Below are 17,135 nucleotides of genomic sequence, written 5' to 3'. Positions count from 1 at the left end.
GTTTTGCCAAGGAGGGAGAACATACAAAAGAAACAAAGAAATCACAAAGCATTATTTACTATAGCTAAGATATGGAACCAACCAGATGCCCCTCAGTAGATGAATGGATTAAGAAAATGTGATATATATATATATATGTATATATATGTATATATATATATATATACATACACACACACAAATATATGTATACACACACACACACACACAAATATATGTATACACACACACACACACACACACACACACACACACACACAATGGAATTCTATGCCTCCATCAGAAAGAATGACACCACCCCATTTGTTAGGAAATGGAAAGACTTGGAAAAAATTATATTAAGTGAAGTTAGCCAGGCCCAAATAAGCATAGGTCCCATGGTTTCTCTTATTTGCAATAACTAGTATATGATAGAGTAAGCAGAAAAGGTCAAAAGCTATGTACATATAATAAGATGATATAATAAGATGATGCTAAGCAAAATGAACCCAAGATAGGGACATAAGTGGTTTTATCTTTCTTGCTGTTGTTTTCCATATATCTATATAAAGTTAGAACTCTTTTAAAACAATTTAGTTCAACTTTTCTTCCATATTCCTAACATATGCATGGCATATTAAAGTATATAAATGACATGGGAAGTATGACCTTATTCTTTCAAAAACTTACAAATAATTGTACTCTCATTTTAGACTAGAAAATACTTTGCTAAAATTTCGCAGATGTGATTGACCTAGATCTCCTGATGGCCAATACAGTAAAAGAATGCATGAATTTTAAATGATGAAAGTTTTAGTTATATACAATTGCATTATATTCACATATTTTAGCATTAAAATAATGATAGTTGACGTTGTTCTTGTATTTAAATTCAACCTCATTTCAAATAGCTGAATGTACTCATTGAATTAGCCAGGAGCTAAAGATTCACAACACACCTGTAATCCTGGAGCGTTACAGTTTGAAGGCAGCCCAGACCAAAAAATAAAAACAAAAAACAAAAAACAAAACCCTCAAGACTCCTTTTCCATTTACTGAAGAAAAAGTTGGGGTCTAAGCACAGAGCAAGTGGTAGCTTGCCAAATTTAAGCAAGTAAGCTGTACTTCTGGAAGTAGATTATCCTGTAAGATCTTACTGATTCATATCTTTTAAAAAATCTCATTATATCACTTACAAAGATCTAAAATTTTGGTACTTCTCTACTATTTTATAAGACAGCTTATCAATTTGAATGAGGGGGTAGGGAAATTAAGCCCGTTGTTGTATTTATCCTAAGCCTTAATAAAGAAGCTTAAAAAAGCTTAGCCAGGAGCTGACACATACCTTCATGTACTCAGGAGGCTGAGATTCAAGCCAGCCCGGGGCCAGAAAGTCCATGAGACTCTCACCTCCACTAAATGGTTCCCAAAAGCCAGAAGTGGTGCTTAGCCTTAAAGTATAGAGAGCTCATCTTGAGTAACAGAAGTTCAGGGACAGTACCCAGGCCCAGAATTCAAGACCCAGGTATGGGGGTTGGGGGGACAAAAAAACCCCAAGCTTACAAGACTACCTAATTCCAGTGTTTTGCAACTAAGCACACTGACTATTAATTCTTACAGAGGTCATGACAATATAAAACAACAACAACAAAAACTATAAAGCCCCAAATTAGGGGAAAAAATCTTTCATTATAATTTCTGCTACATTATAATTTTTCCAATTAATTGTAATTCAAAAGTCAGGTATAGTGGTACACACCTATAATTCTATAAGTACAGAGGTTGGAACAGAAAGATGGCATGTTCCAGACCATCCTGAGCTACACACTGGGTTCAAGGCCAGCCTGGACTACACAGTGAGATGCTGCATCAAAGAAAAAAAAACAGTAATTCAGTACTGACATGAAAGAGATTGTCAAGAAAATTTTACAAGTAACATGTTGTTTGTACCATACTATTTACTACTTAACATGATAGCCTTTATATTCTATCTGATTGAGTGTAAAAGAAACATTATTTCTTGACACTCAACTCTAATATACATATACTCCAGACTTCTATCTTGAAAATTACCATTCCACGCTATTCTATCACCACTATAAGCTGTCAGAATCTTCCTAAACAGAGAAAAATTTCAAATTTATTAAAGGCTAAGTATTTTAAGTTACATGTGGATACTACAAAAATTCATACATATTAGCAAAAGCATTTTTTGACTGTAAAATGCAACTGTGAATGTAGGATATTCTTTTTCATATTATGGCACTACATTCTAAAAACAAACTGACATCTCAGTTTATTTTACTTACACAATAAGTTTAATTTACATAGAAATGATAGAGCATTTCAGGAACAAGTCTTCAAAACAATTTCTGCTGAATGACTGCTATAATAATCCCTTTAAGATAGAAATAAACATAAACTAAAACAGCAGTTATGGAACATATATAGTACCTCTCAGTTAAAGACAAAATGTGGTATTCAGTAGGAAAACGTTAAAAAAAAAAGGGGGGGGATTTCTTTTAAATTGCTGGTGAAATGCAAAATGTTCCATTACAATTTCAACTTCACACGTATCAAAAGCAGTTTATTACAGCAGCAACTCAAATTTTCACTATCTTTTGAATCTTTCCCCTCAACCACTGATGAAGAAAGAGGAACATTATCAGTGTTCCTATGTACAGGACTTTGAAACATGCTTTCCATACTTCTTCTCTTAGTATAACTCAAGATATCATTGGTCTCATAAAATATGTGATTTCCAGAATTTAAATACAAGGGTTGATTTAAACTGTGGGCAGTTCTGCAAATACTTGTATTTTCTAAATTATAATGATAAAGTCTGAAGCTTAACTATGAAAGTTATAATTTTATAACAGAATATAGTAAGTTCACTTTATTCACAGATTTTTACTGTTGTTTTGACAAAATATGATAAACAAATAAATTTCAAAAACATCTTAAGAAATTTCATAAACAATAATTTTAAATTCCTGCATATACATCACATAGTCGGTGGATGTGGAAAACCTCTTAGTGGTCCAGCATTAAAATCGCTGTATTTAAATCACATGTGATCTGCTCAGTGTTACTCTGCTCTTATTTTTGGGAAAATATGTGTTCCCCAAATTCAAATGATGCCCCAAACACAAAGTAGTTATGGGAATTCTCCCAAGCAAAAAAGGTGAGATAATGTGCTTAATATATTAAGTAATCAAGTAGAAAATTTAGATTCATTTAAAGGCAGCCTGCCTTTAACAAAAGTTGGGCAGTATTACAGGAAAAATGGATCAAACATCTATGGTACTAAGATAAAGAGCATGAGATAAAGTAGTTTTTGGTGAGCAAAATTAATGTGTACAACTTTTTTGATAATAATGGAGCCTACACCTGGTTAGGTAAACTTGAAACATGCTATAGCTAAACTTGAGTAATTTTAGAGTACTAAACTCTATTCATTTCAGCATTCAAAGTTTTTCTTCAATGCAGTCTCATTGGAACTATATACCTGAAGACCAAGGTCTACTGTACAGTTTACTTTTAAAAATAATCTTAAGTAGCAAAGCTTTAGCAATCTGACACTTCTCAACTTTAATGGAAACTGAACGTATTTAATACTGTTTAGCTTTACAAACAGAAAAAACTACCATAACCATTTTCCTTTCTCCCAATAAGAAAATATACATCTTTTTATGTTCAAATTCTGAACAATTAGAAATTTTCTAAACTGCACATATTCAGAATTTGTAATGAACAATTTATGTATCTCCATCACTTGTATTTATTTTTCAATAAATATCATGATCACACTGAAAATTTTTTCAACTTTCTTTTGAGGCTTATGGATTAGTGAATGTTTACTGCATTGAAAACAATCTAATGACCAGTCATATGCTGCATAAGAAAAATATTGCAAATGAGGGAAACCATGGGAGCTATACATGTGTAGGACAAGAATAAAGGCCTAAAGCTTTTTTTTTAATTTTTATTTTTTATTGTGAACATACTGTACAGAGGGGTTACAATTACATGGGCAAGATAATGAGTACATTTCTTATCAAGCATTGCAGTCTCCTCCTTTGTTTACCCTTCACATCCCTTCCCAGCCTCCCCCCACGCCCCCACCGAATCCTCCCCCCGCCCCCACCAAAGTTGTAAAGTTCGTTTTTGACATGACAACTTGTACTTCTCATTGTTGTAACGGGTCCACAGTTATCCTTAAACGACTTGTTTTTCCCCACAAATTGTACCAACATCAAATATAGTGAAAGCAGGGGTTATACTGTGGGGGAGGGACATACAAAGCAACAAAGAAATAATCTTATGAATGCATTAGAAACAAATGCATGAAAGAAAAAAATAAAAAAAAAAGAATTTACAACTTTGGCTTGGGGGAGGGGGGGCATGGGGAGAGGAGAGAAGGGGGGGGGCGATGGGAAGGGGAAGCAAAGGAGGAGGTAACAATGCCTGATAAGAAATAGACTCATTACCTTACCCATGTAATTGTAACTCCTTTGTACAGTATTTTAACAATAAAAAAAGAATTGTGAGAAAAAAAGGCCTAAAGCTATGTACATATACCAGATAATATGATGTTAAGTGAAATGAACACCAAGATAGGGACACAAATATCTTTTTGCTTTCTTGCTAACATATTTATAATGAACCATATGATTTTTTTTGTTTCTTTGTATGTTCCTCTCCCATGATATAACCCCTGTTTTCACTGTATTTGATGTCGGTGCTCTGCATCTTGTATATATACTTCTCTAATTCAGGGAAGGTAAGGGAAAAAATAAAATGCTTAAATAAGGATACCCACTGTAACAATGAGATGTACAAGATACTATGTTGAAAACGAACTTTACAACTTTGGTGGTGGTGGTAGAGGTAGTTGTGGAAATGGGAGGGAAGGGATGGTGGGTGAAAACAAAGGAGGAGGCAACAATCTCAATAGGAAATGTACTCATTACCTTGTTCATGTAACTGTAACCCCTCTGTACACCATTTTTACAATAAAAAATGTACAAAAGAAAAAGAAAAATAAACGAAAGTAATGCCTTCAGTATATCAACATTTTCTCACTTTTTTACTGTACTTTCTTTTACTGTACTTTCTATTTAAAATGATATGATCTTTAATAACTTTAAATCATTTTTCACATAAGACATGGTTTTTAAAAAAGAAAAAAAAAGATTGTAGCAGAGGAAATTCAGGGAGTTTTTCTAATGAAGGAGATATTAAAAGTGAAAAATAGAAGGAAAGTGAAGGTTAAGGTCTTACAACAAGGGGCAGAAGATATTTCAAAATGAGAAAATAGTATAAGGTAAAAGAGCAATTATGCAGGAGGCAGAGATAGGAGGACTGTGGTTAGTTCAAGACTATAACATTTCACAAGACTCCACTCAACCAAAACTGGGCACAACAGTATGCACCTGTTACCCCAGCTATGACAGAAGGCAAAATAGATGAAGATAGTGGGGTACGCCAGTCATCCTAAAGGACTGAACAAACAAGCCCAAGCAGACAGATCACAGCCTAGGCCAGCTCAGATATAAAATGAGACCATACCTCAAAAATAACCAACACAAAAGGGGCTGGAAGCTTGTATCAAATGATGAGTGCCAAGTGTGAAACCCTGGGTACAATCCCCAGTATCTGTCACCCTCTCAAAACATGGATGAAGAAATGAGCTGACTAAATTTAACTTCTAGAAAGTATAAATCAGAAATGGAAATTTAGAAATATGAAGAGATGTGTCCACAAACGAACTTACTATAGTGAAAACTATGCCAGTATTAATACATAATAGACTTCTTTCCTGAGGTAAAAAATTAAATTGAATTAATAAACCACTTCAAACTTAACAATGAAACAAGTATTCCAAATATGACAAAGATGGGTATAGAACAAACACTGTATGAATGAGACATGCCCTCTCCCATCCCTGTCTTTTGTGTTTAGTTTTATATTAGAAAATACACATTTACTTTTGTCAATAGAATGTGAAAAATAGATAAAGTGCTATGATTTTGATAGTCACTTAGGACCAACTTAATTAGGAACATGAATGAAGATAAATACAGGAGTGGAAAATACAGAAAATACAAAACACAGAATATTTTAAATATAAAAAATATAGACTATGCCCTTTTTATATTAGTAATCATTGAAATAAATAGTCCATACTAAAGTAAAGCAAGGCCCACCCAAACTAAAGGAGAAAGGAATCATTTACATATGTAATGATTAAACACAGTACATCGACTGAATTTCAGTACAGGTGATGTCGAAGGATACAGGAAGAGAGACAAAAAGATGCAGTTCCAAAAAGAACAAGGTAGGTATCAGGTGGCACATCCTTGGAATCACCACTTGGAGAACTGATTCAAAAGGATCACGAGTTTGAGGTCAGCCTAGGCTACACAACAAGACTAATCTTATCTGAAAAAAACTAAAATGCACAAAAGAATCTTTTTAGACTAGCAACATGTACTACTAGGCTGGAAAACATGGCTTATGGAAAGGAGTAAAATGTAAGCCTCACTTTAATTCTTCCCTAAGGCTATTTTAACATGGTTATTCTATAATCAGAATATAACCAATTCATGGCATATAATTCAGGTGGAAATGAGCAAGCTTTTTACATGTAAAGCAGAAGTTATTTTGTCACTGGATAATGTTATGTTAAAAATGATAGCATATACTATCAAAAACTACTGAAGGGTCTTTAACTGTGAGATTTTATACTGCTTGCTTACCCTAACAATCTTATAGGAAACTCCTGGATCAGAAACAAAAAACTTTTTAATCAGGAGACATCAGGGAACATGAGCTTCATGTAATCATCTGTTCCTCATGCTCTTCAGATCTCAAAGAAGCAATGTGGATAGGCCTGGACAGCCCCCACAGCTAAGCAGCCTCAAACTTAGCAAATTCAGTTTTATAAGGGACTGCCAGGAAACTTGTCATTCTTTCTTATTTTTTCTTTTGGAGTCATAAACCGATTTATTTAATGGTAACTCCTTTGTACAGCTACTTGAAGATAGTACTTTTTAATGATTTAAGGATAAGAAAACAACAAATTCCTATAGTCACACTTCACAAGGTTAGAAACTTGTCATTCTTTGCCACATGAGGGAAAAGGAGGAGCACTATCTTTATTCTCTTGGACAAACAAATCTGTCCATTGCTTTGGAGGGAGATATAATCTCTATCTTTGAAGCCTGTTCTCTATACAAATATCCCTGAAAAGATAGTCCAGGACAAAAGCTGTGAAAACCTTTCATCAAAGACATGCAGAAATGCAAGAGTCCCAAGGGAAATTGTCTTTTAGCACATTATAAGTTCTTTATGCTATTATATATTCTTTATGTTATTTTTAACAAAGTAATACAATCTGACTATTTTACTAAAATGCCAAAGAGGAATATAGAAATTTCAGCTTTTCCTTAGGAAAATAAAATAGCTGTCTAGTTAACAGATTAAACAAATGTGCTTATGCATTAAACATAGGCATTTTATTGAAAATAAGACTTAAATATGTTACAGATGAGTAAAACATGTAGTTGTAATAAAACATTCACTAAAGTGACAAATAACATTTAAATGTCCCTACTAGGAATAATGCATGGGCTCCAGAAGGATTATGAGTCCTAGTTCTTTAATAAGTCAAAGGTAAGTAGGCTAGATCCAAGTTCTTTGGCCCAAAGTCAATCTTCTTCATATAAATAAACACGAAAAGTAACACTTATTTCTCCTGACACAGTGAAATATTCAGTCTCTTAAAAACATTTTTAAGGCTGGGAGAGGGTGGCTCACGCCTGTAATCCTAGCTCTTCCTGCCAACCTGGGCAGGAAAGTCTATGACACTCTTATCTCTAATTAACCACCAGAAAACCAGAAGTGGCACTGTGACTCAAGTAATAGAGCACTCGCCTTGAGCTGAAGAGCTGAGGGACAGCGCCCAGGCCAAGTTCAAGCCCCCACACCCACAAAAAATTAAAATAAAATTAAAATGTGGCATGAATTTGTTTGCCTATACAATGACTCATTACAAAATATGAAGGTCATGGAAAGGACATATTTATATAAAGGCTAAAACTGGTGCTTAAAATAAGCAAGTCTAAAGATGTAAATACTTTTTGTTAATCTTTATAGAATTTCCATGTCTTCAGTAACTTCACTGTGAGTACTTAAAATTGAAAATCACAGGTAATAGAATGTATATCACATACCTCTCCCAGAGCTTCATATCTTTTCTGGTTCCATCTATGCAAGTCTTCCCGGTAGTTAAAAACAAATGGCTCTCCAGTTTTTATGTGTCTTAACTGCCCTCCTAGAAGATAAAAAATATTGCTATGATTATAATTACACTTAAAACAACATGGGAATACAATATGTAATGTCACTAAAATGTAAACTTCCTCCAAAACTTGTTTTTACATATTTTTTGTGCATGTGTCAGCACTGGGGCTTGTATTCAGGGCCTTGTGCTCTTGCTCAACTTTTTTGCTCTTAGCTGGTACTCTGCAATTTGAGCTGTGCCTTCTATTCCAACTTTTTCTTGGTTTTTTTTTTCCTGTTTATGTTTGTACAGCTTATTTTCTTTTTTTTTAATTTAATTTTATTTTATTTGTGAACATACTGTACAGAGGAGTTACAATTATATGGGCAGGATAATGCGTACATTTCTTACCAAGCATTGCAGCCTCCTCCTTTGTTTACCCTTCACATCCCTTCCCAGACTCCCCCCTCCCCCCCAATCCCAATCCCAATCCTTCCCCTTCCCCCCCTTTCCCTCCCTCCCCCCCAACTCCCCCCCCCACACACCGACGTTGTAAATAAAAGTCTCACATATTTATCTGCTGACTCCAAAATTAGCTTCCTAGTAGCTAGGATTATAATGCATGAGCCACTGGCACCTGCCATAAATTTATTTCCAAAGATTGTTTTATTGTTCAAATGTTAATATGCTGCAAGCCTATTAACAGAATAAAAAATGCTTTCTAAATAACTCAAAAGCTATCCTTGATCTCACTATAAGCAACTATTTAAGGCTTCCTATGTGTAAGAATAGCTACCAAATAATGTCATGAGTATAGCTCTAGCCTCCTCAGAAGAATAAAAGTAGATATATTAAAAAGCTAAGCAATGTTTCAGAAAGTTATATAAGAATAAAGTAAATTAACAATTTTAAAACTGCCACAGGTGATTATACAAATAGTAAAGTCTAGAATGATTTGAAGGAAATGAGAAGTCTGTACTGGCTAAAATAGATTCAGAAAAATTCAAGGGACATTTTTTTCAACAAGAACTTGAGATATCAAATAGAAACTAGTAAGAGACAGCTTAAGTTAACAAATTAGACCCTCTAAAATCAGGTAACTTCCTTGATAATAACTAAACTCTACTAACAATTCAACAGAGTAAGTAATCAAACAGCTCAGATAAAGCAAGGGAATCTGAGAAGACCTGAGAACTCTCCTCCTTTTCTCTTCTCTTACAGGGAAGCACTATGGCTCAAAATAGATGTGATCTCAAATGAGGCATATATGTTTCCTCACATACTGGTAAGTATTTTGGTTATAGAATATTTCTCTTTTATGTATCAAAGATTTATAGTACTTATGTGGTATTCTTTAGAGAAATACATCTCATATATCAAAGCCTACGTTTATTTATGAGTAGTGCTAAACCAGTCATCCAAAAATTCCATAGTATATGTATGAGACAAGCAGAAACAATCAGATAAGTTGATGTTAGGCGAAATGAACCCCAAGATAAGAACTCAAATGTTTTTCTTTCTTGCTATTGTTTCTAACATATTTATAAGATTTTTTTGTTGCTTTATATGTCCCTACCCCATGGTATAACCCCTGTTTTCACTGTATTTGATGTTGGCATAATTTGGAGAGGGGAAGGGAAAAAGAAACTGTTTAAATAGGGATACAGGTGGACCCATTGCACAATGAGATATACAAGATATTATGTTGAAAAACGAACCAACTTTACAACTTTGGTGGGGGGGAGCAGGGGGACAGGGATGGGAAGGGGAAACAAAGGAGGAGGCAACAATGCTTGATAAGAAATGTATTCATTACCTTGCTCATGTAACCCTTCTGTACGGTATTTTCACAATAAAAAAACTTATTAATATTAAAATTAAAAAATCTATAGACAGCCAAGCACAACTGGCTCACACCTATAATCCTAGCTACTCGGATGAGATCTGAAAAGCGTGGTTCAAAGTCAGCCCAGGCCGGAAAAATCCGTGAGATTCTTATCTCCAATAAACCACCAAAAAAATGGAAATGGGGCTGTGGCTCAAGTGGTAGAGTGCTTGTCTCGAGCTGAAGAGCTGAGCAGCAGTGCCCAGGCCCAGAGTTCAAGCCCCATGACTGACAAAAAAAATAAATCCATAAAGACTTTCCTCATGGCAAATATGAATTTGCATTTACTAAACGATTCAATTGTTAGAATATTTACAAGAGAAAAAACAGGCCATCTGTCCTCTTCCTTTCTTCAGGAATATTCTTCCAGACACAGACCACAGGCCAATAGCTTTAATACTGCCTCCAGGCAACAAAATATTACTACTTGTACATACATTGTCACAAAATACCCTTTGTGAAAACTATAAAAATTAATATCTGAGAAAACATCAAAGTTTCTAGTATCTTCTGTTTAAACTCACTTAAACACTCCAGTACCCAGAGACTAAAGTCCCAACAGCTATAATTGGCAATGTAAAAGGATAGCCATTAAAGATGTCAGACCACTAATTCAGTTGATGCAAAGCAAGAAATAGAAACTACAACTCCCATCCTAACTACTTTGTAGCAATATTACCATCAACTACAATGGTAGAGTATTAATTCAATGAATCACAATTCTTTGTTTCAGATAGATACTTGCAGTATGTAGCATATTCTATCTCATCCCAAATACAAAGGTTATTTTATTCAGAGCTTAGTTAATGAAATTTTAAACAAAAATTTAACATAAAAATTGAATATTTTCTTTAAAATACTGTCACAAAAAAGATTCCTAGGTAATTCATTCAAAATGGCAGATGAACGGATCCAGAAAATGTGGTATGTGTGTGTGTGTGTGTGTGTGTGTGTGTGTGTGTGTGTGTGTGTGTGTGTATGTGTGTGTGTGTGTATGTGTGTGTGTATGTGTGTATGTGTGTGTGTGTGTGTGTGTGTGTAGAGAGAGAGAGAGAGAGAAAGAGTGAAATTCTATGCTTCCATCAGAAAAATAAACATCGCCCCATTCATAAGGAAATGGAAAGACTTGGAAAAAAATCATATTAAGTGAAGTATGACAGACCCAAAGAAACATAGACTTCATGGTTTCTCTCATTTGTAATAATTAGTATATGCTTAGGGGAGTCCTAGCAGAGGATCACAATTGCTCAATATGTACATATGAACATATAAAGTGATGCTAATATAAATGAACTCTAAGATATGGAAACAAGCCAGGCGCTGGTGGCTCACGCCTGTAATCCTAGCTACTCAGGAGGCTGAGATCTGAGGATCGCGGTTCAAAGCCAGCCCGGGCAGGAGAGACCATGAGACTCCTATCTCCAATAAACCACCAGAAAACCGGAAGTGGCGCTGTAGCTCAAGTGGTAGAGCGCTCGCCTTGAGCTGAAGAGCTGAGGGACAGCGCCCAGGCCTGGAGTTCAAGCCCCATGACCGACAAAAAAAAAAAAAAAAAGATATGGAAACAAGTGGGGTTTGGGGGGTTTTGTTTTCATTTTTAAAGTACTGTGTGAAATTATTTCTTTTTTCTTTTGCTTTCTCCCCTTTGATCTATCCCCTGTTGTCAGTTTTTTATTTTGATACCCTGTGTCTTGTATTTACCTTTATCTGATTTGGGGAAAGGAGGGGGAATAACAAAATGGTGAGGCAAAGGACAAAGAGTGAACCAATGTAACAGCAATACACATAAGACACTATGTTGCAAATGAACTTTAAAGCTTGGGGGAAGGGTTGGAGGGAGAGAAAGCGGAAGAAAAATGAGAGAGGGGTAACAATGTTCAACAAGAAATGTACTCATTACCTGACTTATGTAACTGTAACCCCTCTGTACATCACCTTTACAATAAAATAATTTTTTTAAAAAGATAGCAGGCCAAAAATAACATCTTTCTGTAGAACTTAGGAATTTCCATTTGGATATCAGGGAACTAAGTGCTCAGGATAGAAGTAACCTAAATCATGTTCATAACTTTATGTAACTCAACAAGTATAGAAAAACGTTATTTTTGTCAGTGGGCCTGGGTGCTGTCCCTGAGCTCCTTCACTCAAGGCTACTGCTATACCACTTTAAGCCAAGCTCCATTTTCAGTTTTCTGGTGGTTAATTGGAGATAAGAGTTTCTTGGTCTTGCTTGTCTATCTGGCTTTGAACTGTAATCCTCAGATCTCAGCCTCCTGAATAGCTAAGATTACAGGTGTGAGCCACCATACCTGAATAAGTACAGAAAATTCTTACTTGGTTTTGTTCCTCAAGTAAAGGATTTTACCATATAAAGACAAGTTATTATTCCTCAAAACACCACCAGCTGGGTGCTATAATCCTACCTACTCAGGAGGCTGAGATCTGAGGATTGCAGGTTTGAAGCCAGCCAAAGCAGAAAAGTCCCTGTGAGACTCTTTATGTTTCGTTTTTATATGTTTTTTATTGTAAAAATATTGTACAGAGGGGTTATAGAACATTTTTTATCAAGCATTGTTGCCTCCTCCTTTGTTTTTCCCCTACTATCCCTTCCTTCCTCACCTCCCCAACTACTCCTCACCTCCTCCCCCCCTCTGCCCAAGCTGTAAAGTTCATTTTCAACATTATCTCCAATTAACCACTCCAGAACTGGAAGTGAAGCTGTGACTCAAGTGGTAGAGCACAAAGAGGCTTGGGGACAGAGTTCAGGCCCTGAATTCAACCTCCACAACTGATTAAAAACAAACAAACAAACCAAAAAAACCCCACCAAACAGCTGCATTTTAAGAGTAACAAATCGTATCTATTCTATGAGTGCATTTATTAAATAAGGTAAACAAATTTTTAAATAATTTTTTAAATAAAAGTATTTTGAATATAGCATATAGCACTTACTTTCATTAAAAGCATACTCAAATCCTTCAAGGGTATCAGGAAAATCAAGAGGTGGTTCATCTTTTTTCATTAGTTCATCCAAATCTATCCTAGATAGCAAATCTACAAAAAAAAATACAAAATTTACTTACATTTGTTTTCATAATTGATGACAAACATTATAGTTTAACTTACATTAAAGTATTATTTTGTCCTTTTATGCTAATATTATTGTTGCTTTACCTGATAATGCTATAAAAGTTAAGTTCCCAAAATGTTATATTGTGATACAATATAGTTATCATATGAACACTCAAAATTGTAATCCTCAAAACATCACAACTCAGATACCAAAAAATCACTATGATTCAGCCATTGAGTCTTATCTTAATAACCTCTTTCTATAGTTTAAAATTTCAGATATTTTAATAGATCACTGAATCTTGAATTTGAACCAAAGAGTGGTTTATGACCTTGGCAATCATGAGGAAAAAATGAAGCATGTACTGCTTTGTTAAAATAACCTTCAATTTGGATGTATTTTATATTTTCGTTCAAAAAATATTTCATATTTTTCGCTGGGCTTAGAGTTCTGAGCTTTTGAAAGGATATCATTGAATTCAACTGAAATTCTTATCATGTCATGTCAAAGGGAATATGATATACACATTATATCACTGTGGTATTCACTTTATCATGTGATTGAGGTATCATCTACCAGATTTTTCCACTATAAAGATTTCTCCTTCAATAACCCCTTATTTAAAGGTGACTAAATTTCTCTTTCTTTAACCTGTTATTCAAAGGTGATAACTCTGACCTTCCCTCAATAATGGAGAGAAGGAATTATGTTCTACCTCTGTAGTAAAAAACACCCCATATATTACTTAACCCTTTTTGTGGAAAAGTCATCTCTTTCAATTTAAACAAATATTCAATCACTTATTTGTATAATTACATACTCATGGACACTCACCATACACTGTAAGTACACAATAGTATATTAATGAATTATTAATTTTGTTTCCTAGCTTGTACCAGCTATAGCCACTGTAAATATTTTCAGTCGTCTCCTGTTTCTTTTTGATATAATCTTATCTCTTTTTTTGCATTTTCTCAATTTCTATTATTATTAGCTGCCCCAAGCTTATCTTGTATCTTCTACACACCAGCTCTTGAATCATCTCACCAATAAGTATTTAATGATAGTTTTCACGCTCACATTCAGGTGACATAAAAATTCTGTATCTTCACAATTACTACCAAAATCAGAAATTGTTTTCTAATTCAAGTTTCTAAACACAAACTCTCCTAGAATATGTCATAAGGCAAACTATTCCCTTTCCTACAAAAGTATCTCAGAAGTAACTTTATTTCTCTTACAGAGATAAAACAAATCCATTACTATGAAATATTATCAAAATATACTGGAGAAAAAGGTATTTTGTTCATCTCCATTCTCTAGTCTTTAGTCTTTCTCTGTAGAGCACAAAGGTAGGTCAGAGCACACAGCTTTATAATATTCAAACTTGTTATCAATAAAACTCACAAAAATACAGAAATTTCCAACATAGAAATGTTCACAAATTCTACTAAAACAGAAATGACACATAATATATGTGCTGAGCCATAAAAGCTACATCTGCTGCCAATTCCACACTTATTAATAAAGTTCTAAATACATGGAAATGTTTACAAAACATAGTAAAGATACATATTTCCAAATAAATATACTGGCTTATAATGGCTTAAAAAGATTCACTTTTCTCCTTCTAATGAATTAATATTCTGTGGTAAAATCAAATTCTTTCCCTTCACAGTTATCTTCTACAACTCAAAACTCAGAAGCCATTTAAATTAGATACTCAGAAACCATCTAATATATGAACAGATGTGTTATGTCTAAAAGCCATTTTCTGTTTCTACCAGCTCAAAACACAGCCTTATATCTACATACCACTTTAAATATTTCAAAGCACTTTCACAAACATTACCTCTTTTGATCAGCACAACCCTATGAAACAGTAACAAGCATTATCAGCCTCACTATCCTTAAACAAGAAAATAGGCTGAAAGAAGTGAAATGACTTCTCCAAATTATAGCTTAACAGTGAGAATTATAAACATGTCTTTCACAACCTCATTGCTCCTTCAAAACCAACACATTGATTCTATATGCCACAACAACCTAATAATGTTCCATACCCCCATTTTCTCCCATTACAAAGAATGAATGATTATAAACACAAAACTATGTTTTTGTTTTGTTCAAAATGTTCTTTTGACATAAGGAGAAAAATAAAAAGTTATTTCTCAATTTTTCCTGTCAAGAATCTGATAGAGATATTTTTAATTTTTCTAGCATTGAAAGGACACAGAAAAGAACTGTAAGAAAATATTTTTCTGCAAAAGGAAAGCCATACTGTAAAGTTGCATTTTACCCTGAAACTGTGATTCAAAGCAGTCCATTATGGAAAAATCAAGCACAATATAAGATTTACATTGAAAATCCCTTCACTCACCTATGAAATATAGTAGATTTGAATTTATCTTAACCTAAGTATGCATTAGATATAACATAACTGTGTTTTCTAAAACTTGACTTTGGTGATTAAGGTGATGTAGCAGGTAGAATTTTAAATATCACCTAAGCAAATGCAACAATTGTAAAAAAAGATAATATTCTTCCATTCCAGAAAGAATTGAAATCAAGGACTCAAACAGATCTATATAAAGTAGTCACAACTCAGTATTCACAAGTGGAAAGCAACAGAGTATATATCAAGAAATGAATGGTGTGATGGTTCATTTTATGTGTCAATCTGTGTCACAGGATATCCAGATATTTGATTAAACATTATTCCAGAAATGTTGATGTGGGTATTACTGGACAAAACATTTGATTTTGGTATAGTAAGTAAAGCAGAGTCTCTCCACAATCCAATCCTATAAAAGCCTAAAAACGAGGAAAATACAGGGGGAAATGCACTGTCTCTGCCTATCTCTGTTAAGACACCAGTTTTGTTCTGCTTTCAGACTCAAATGGTTTCCCCCTTATGCTGAAGGACTTGGATAGAACCATACTACCAGCTGCCTTGGATTTGCCCACTGTAGATCTTGACATTTCTCAACTTTTATTATCATATGGGCCAATCCTGTATAGCAAATCTCTTCCTATATGCATACATATATATATATATATATATGTATATATACACACACACAATTTGTTTCTCTAGAAAACTATGGCTGATATAAATGGATGAACCAAATATGGTATAGACATACAATAAAATATTATTCTCCCTGAAAAAGGAAGGGTATGCTGATGTATCTATCATGCATGATTCTACACACAAGAAACACAAATATTGTATGCTTCCACATATACGGGGCATCTAGAATAATTAAATTCATACACAGAAAAAGGAGAATGGTATTTTTAAGAGGATGGAGATGAAAAATCATCGTTTAATACAGTTTAGTAATTGTTTAATACAGTTTAAATTTTATAAGGCAGAAAGATTTCTGGAAATGGAGGGTGGTGATGATTACAATTTGAATGTACTTAATGCCATAGAACCATACAATTAAAGATGGCTAAGTTTGGGAGAGGGGCGGGGGAGATGGGCAGGGATGGTAAGGGGAAACAAAGGAGGAGGTGACAATACTTGATAAGAAATGTACTCATTACCTTACCCATGTAATTGTAACCCCTCTGTACGGTATTTTCACAATTAAAAATAAAATAAGATGGCTGAGTTTATATCACACATAACTTAATATGATTAAATAAATTCCATTTTAAATCTTCATTTATTAAACCTTTAAGAGCTAAATGAATATCAAAAACATCATTGGGGGCTGGGATGTAGCTCAGTGGTAAAGCGCTTGCCTAGCAAGTGCAACGTCCTGGGTTCGATCCCCAGTACCAAAAAAGAAAAGACAAAAAAAAAATTTCCAAAAACATCATTGGAACTTTGTTTGGAGCCAAAATATATTGAATTTTTATTATCCCCATTCTCCTTAAACTGGAAATCTGAACAATATATG

General features: G+C 34.2%; 1 protein-coding gene across 11 annotated transcripts in view; it reads right to left on the bottom strand.

Annotated features, from left to right (window-relative positions):
* Positions 1 to 17,135, bottom strand: part of Arb2a (ARB2 cotranscriptional regulator A) — a 383,888-nt gene that overhangs the window by 331,988 nt on the left and 34,765 nt on the right. For all 11 annotated transcript variants that reach the window (XM_070031084.1, XM_070031085.1, XM_070031089.1 and 8 more), the window contains 2 exons: positions 13,104 to 13,205; positions 8,217 to 8,317 (listed from right to left, as the gene is read on the bottom strand). In XM_070031084.1, the coding sequence (XP_069887185.1) occupies positions 8,217 to 8,317; positions 13,104 to 13,205 (203 nt within the window). The remainder of the gene's footprint in view (positions 1 to 8,216; positions 8,318 to 13,103; positions 13,206 to 17,135) is intronic.

Source organism: Dipodomys merriami, unplaced genomic scaffold, assembly GCF_024711535.1.
Source record: "Dipodomys merriami isolate MVZ:Mamm:240054 unplaced genomic scaffold, mDipMer1.0.p SCAF_20, whole genome shotgun sequence".
Lineage (NCBI taxonomy): Eukaryota > Metazoa > Chordata > Mammalia > Rodentia > Heteromyidae > Dipodomys > Dipodomys merriami.
The sequence above is the reverse complement of the archived record's forward strand: the minus strand, read 5'-3'. Positions and strand labels throughout refer to the sequence as shown.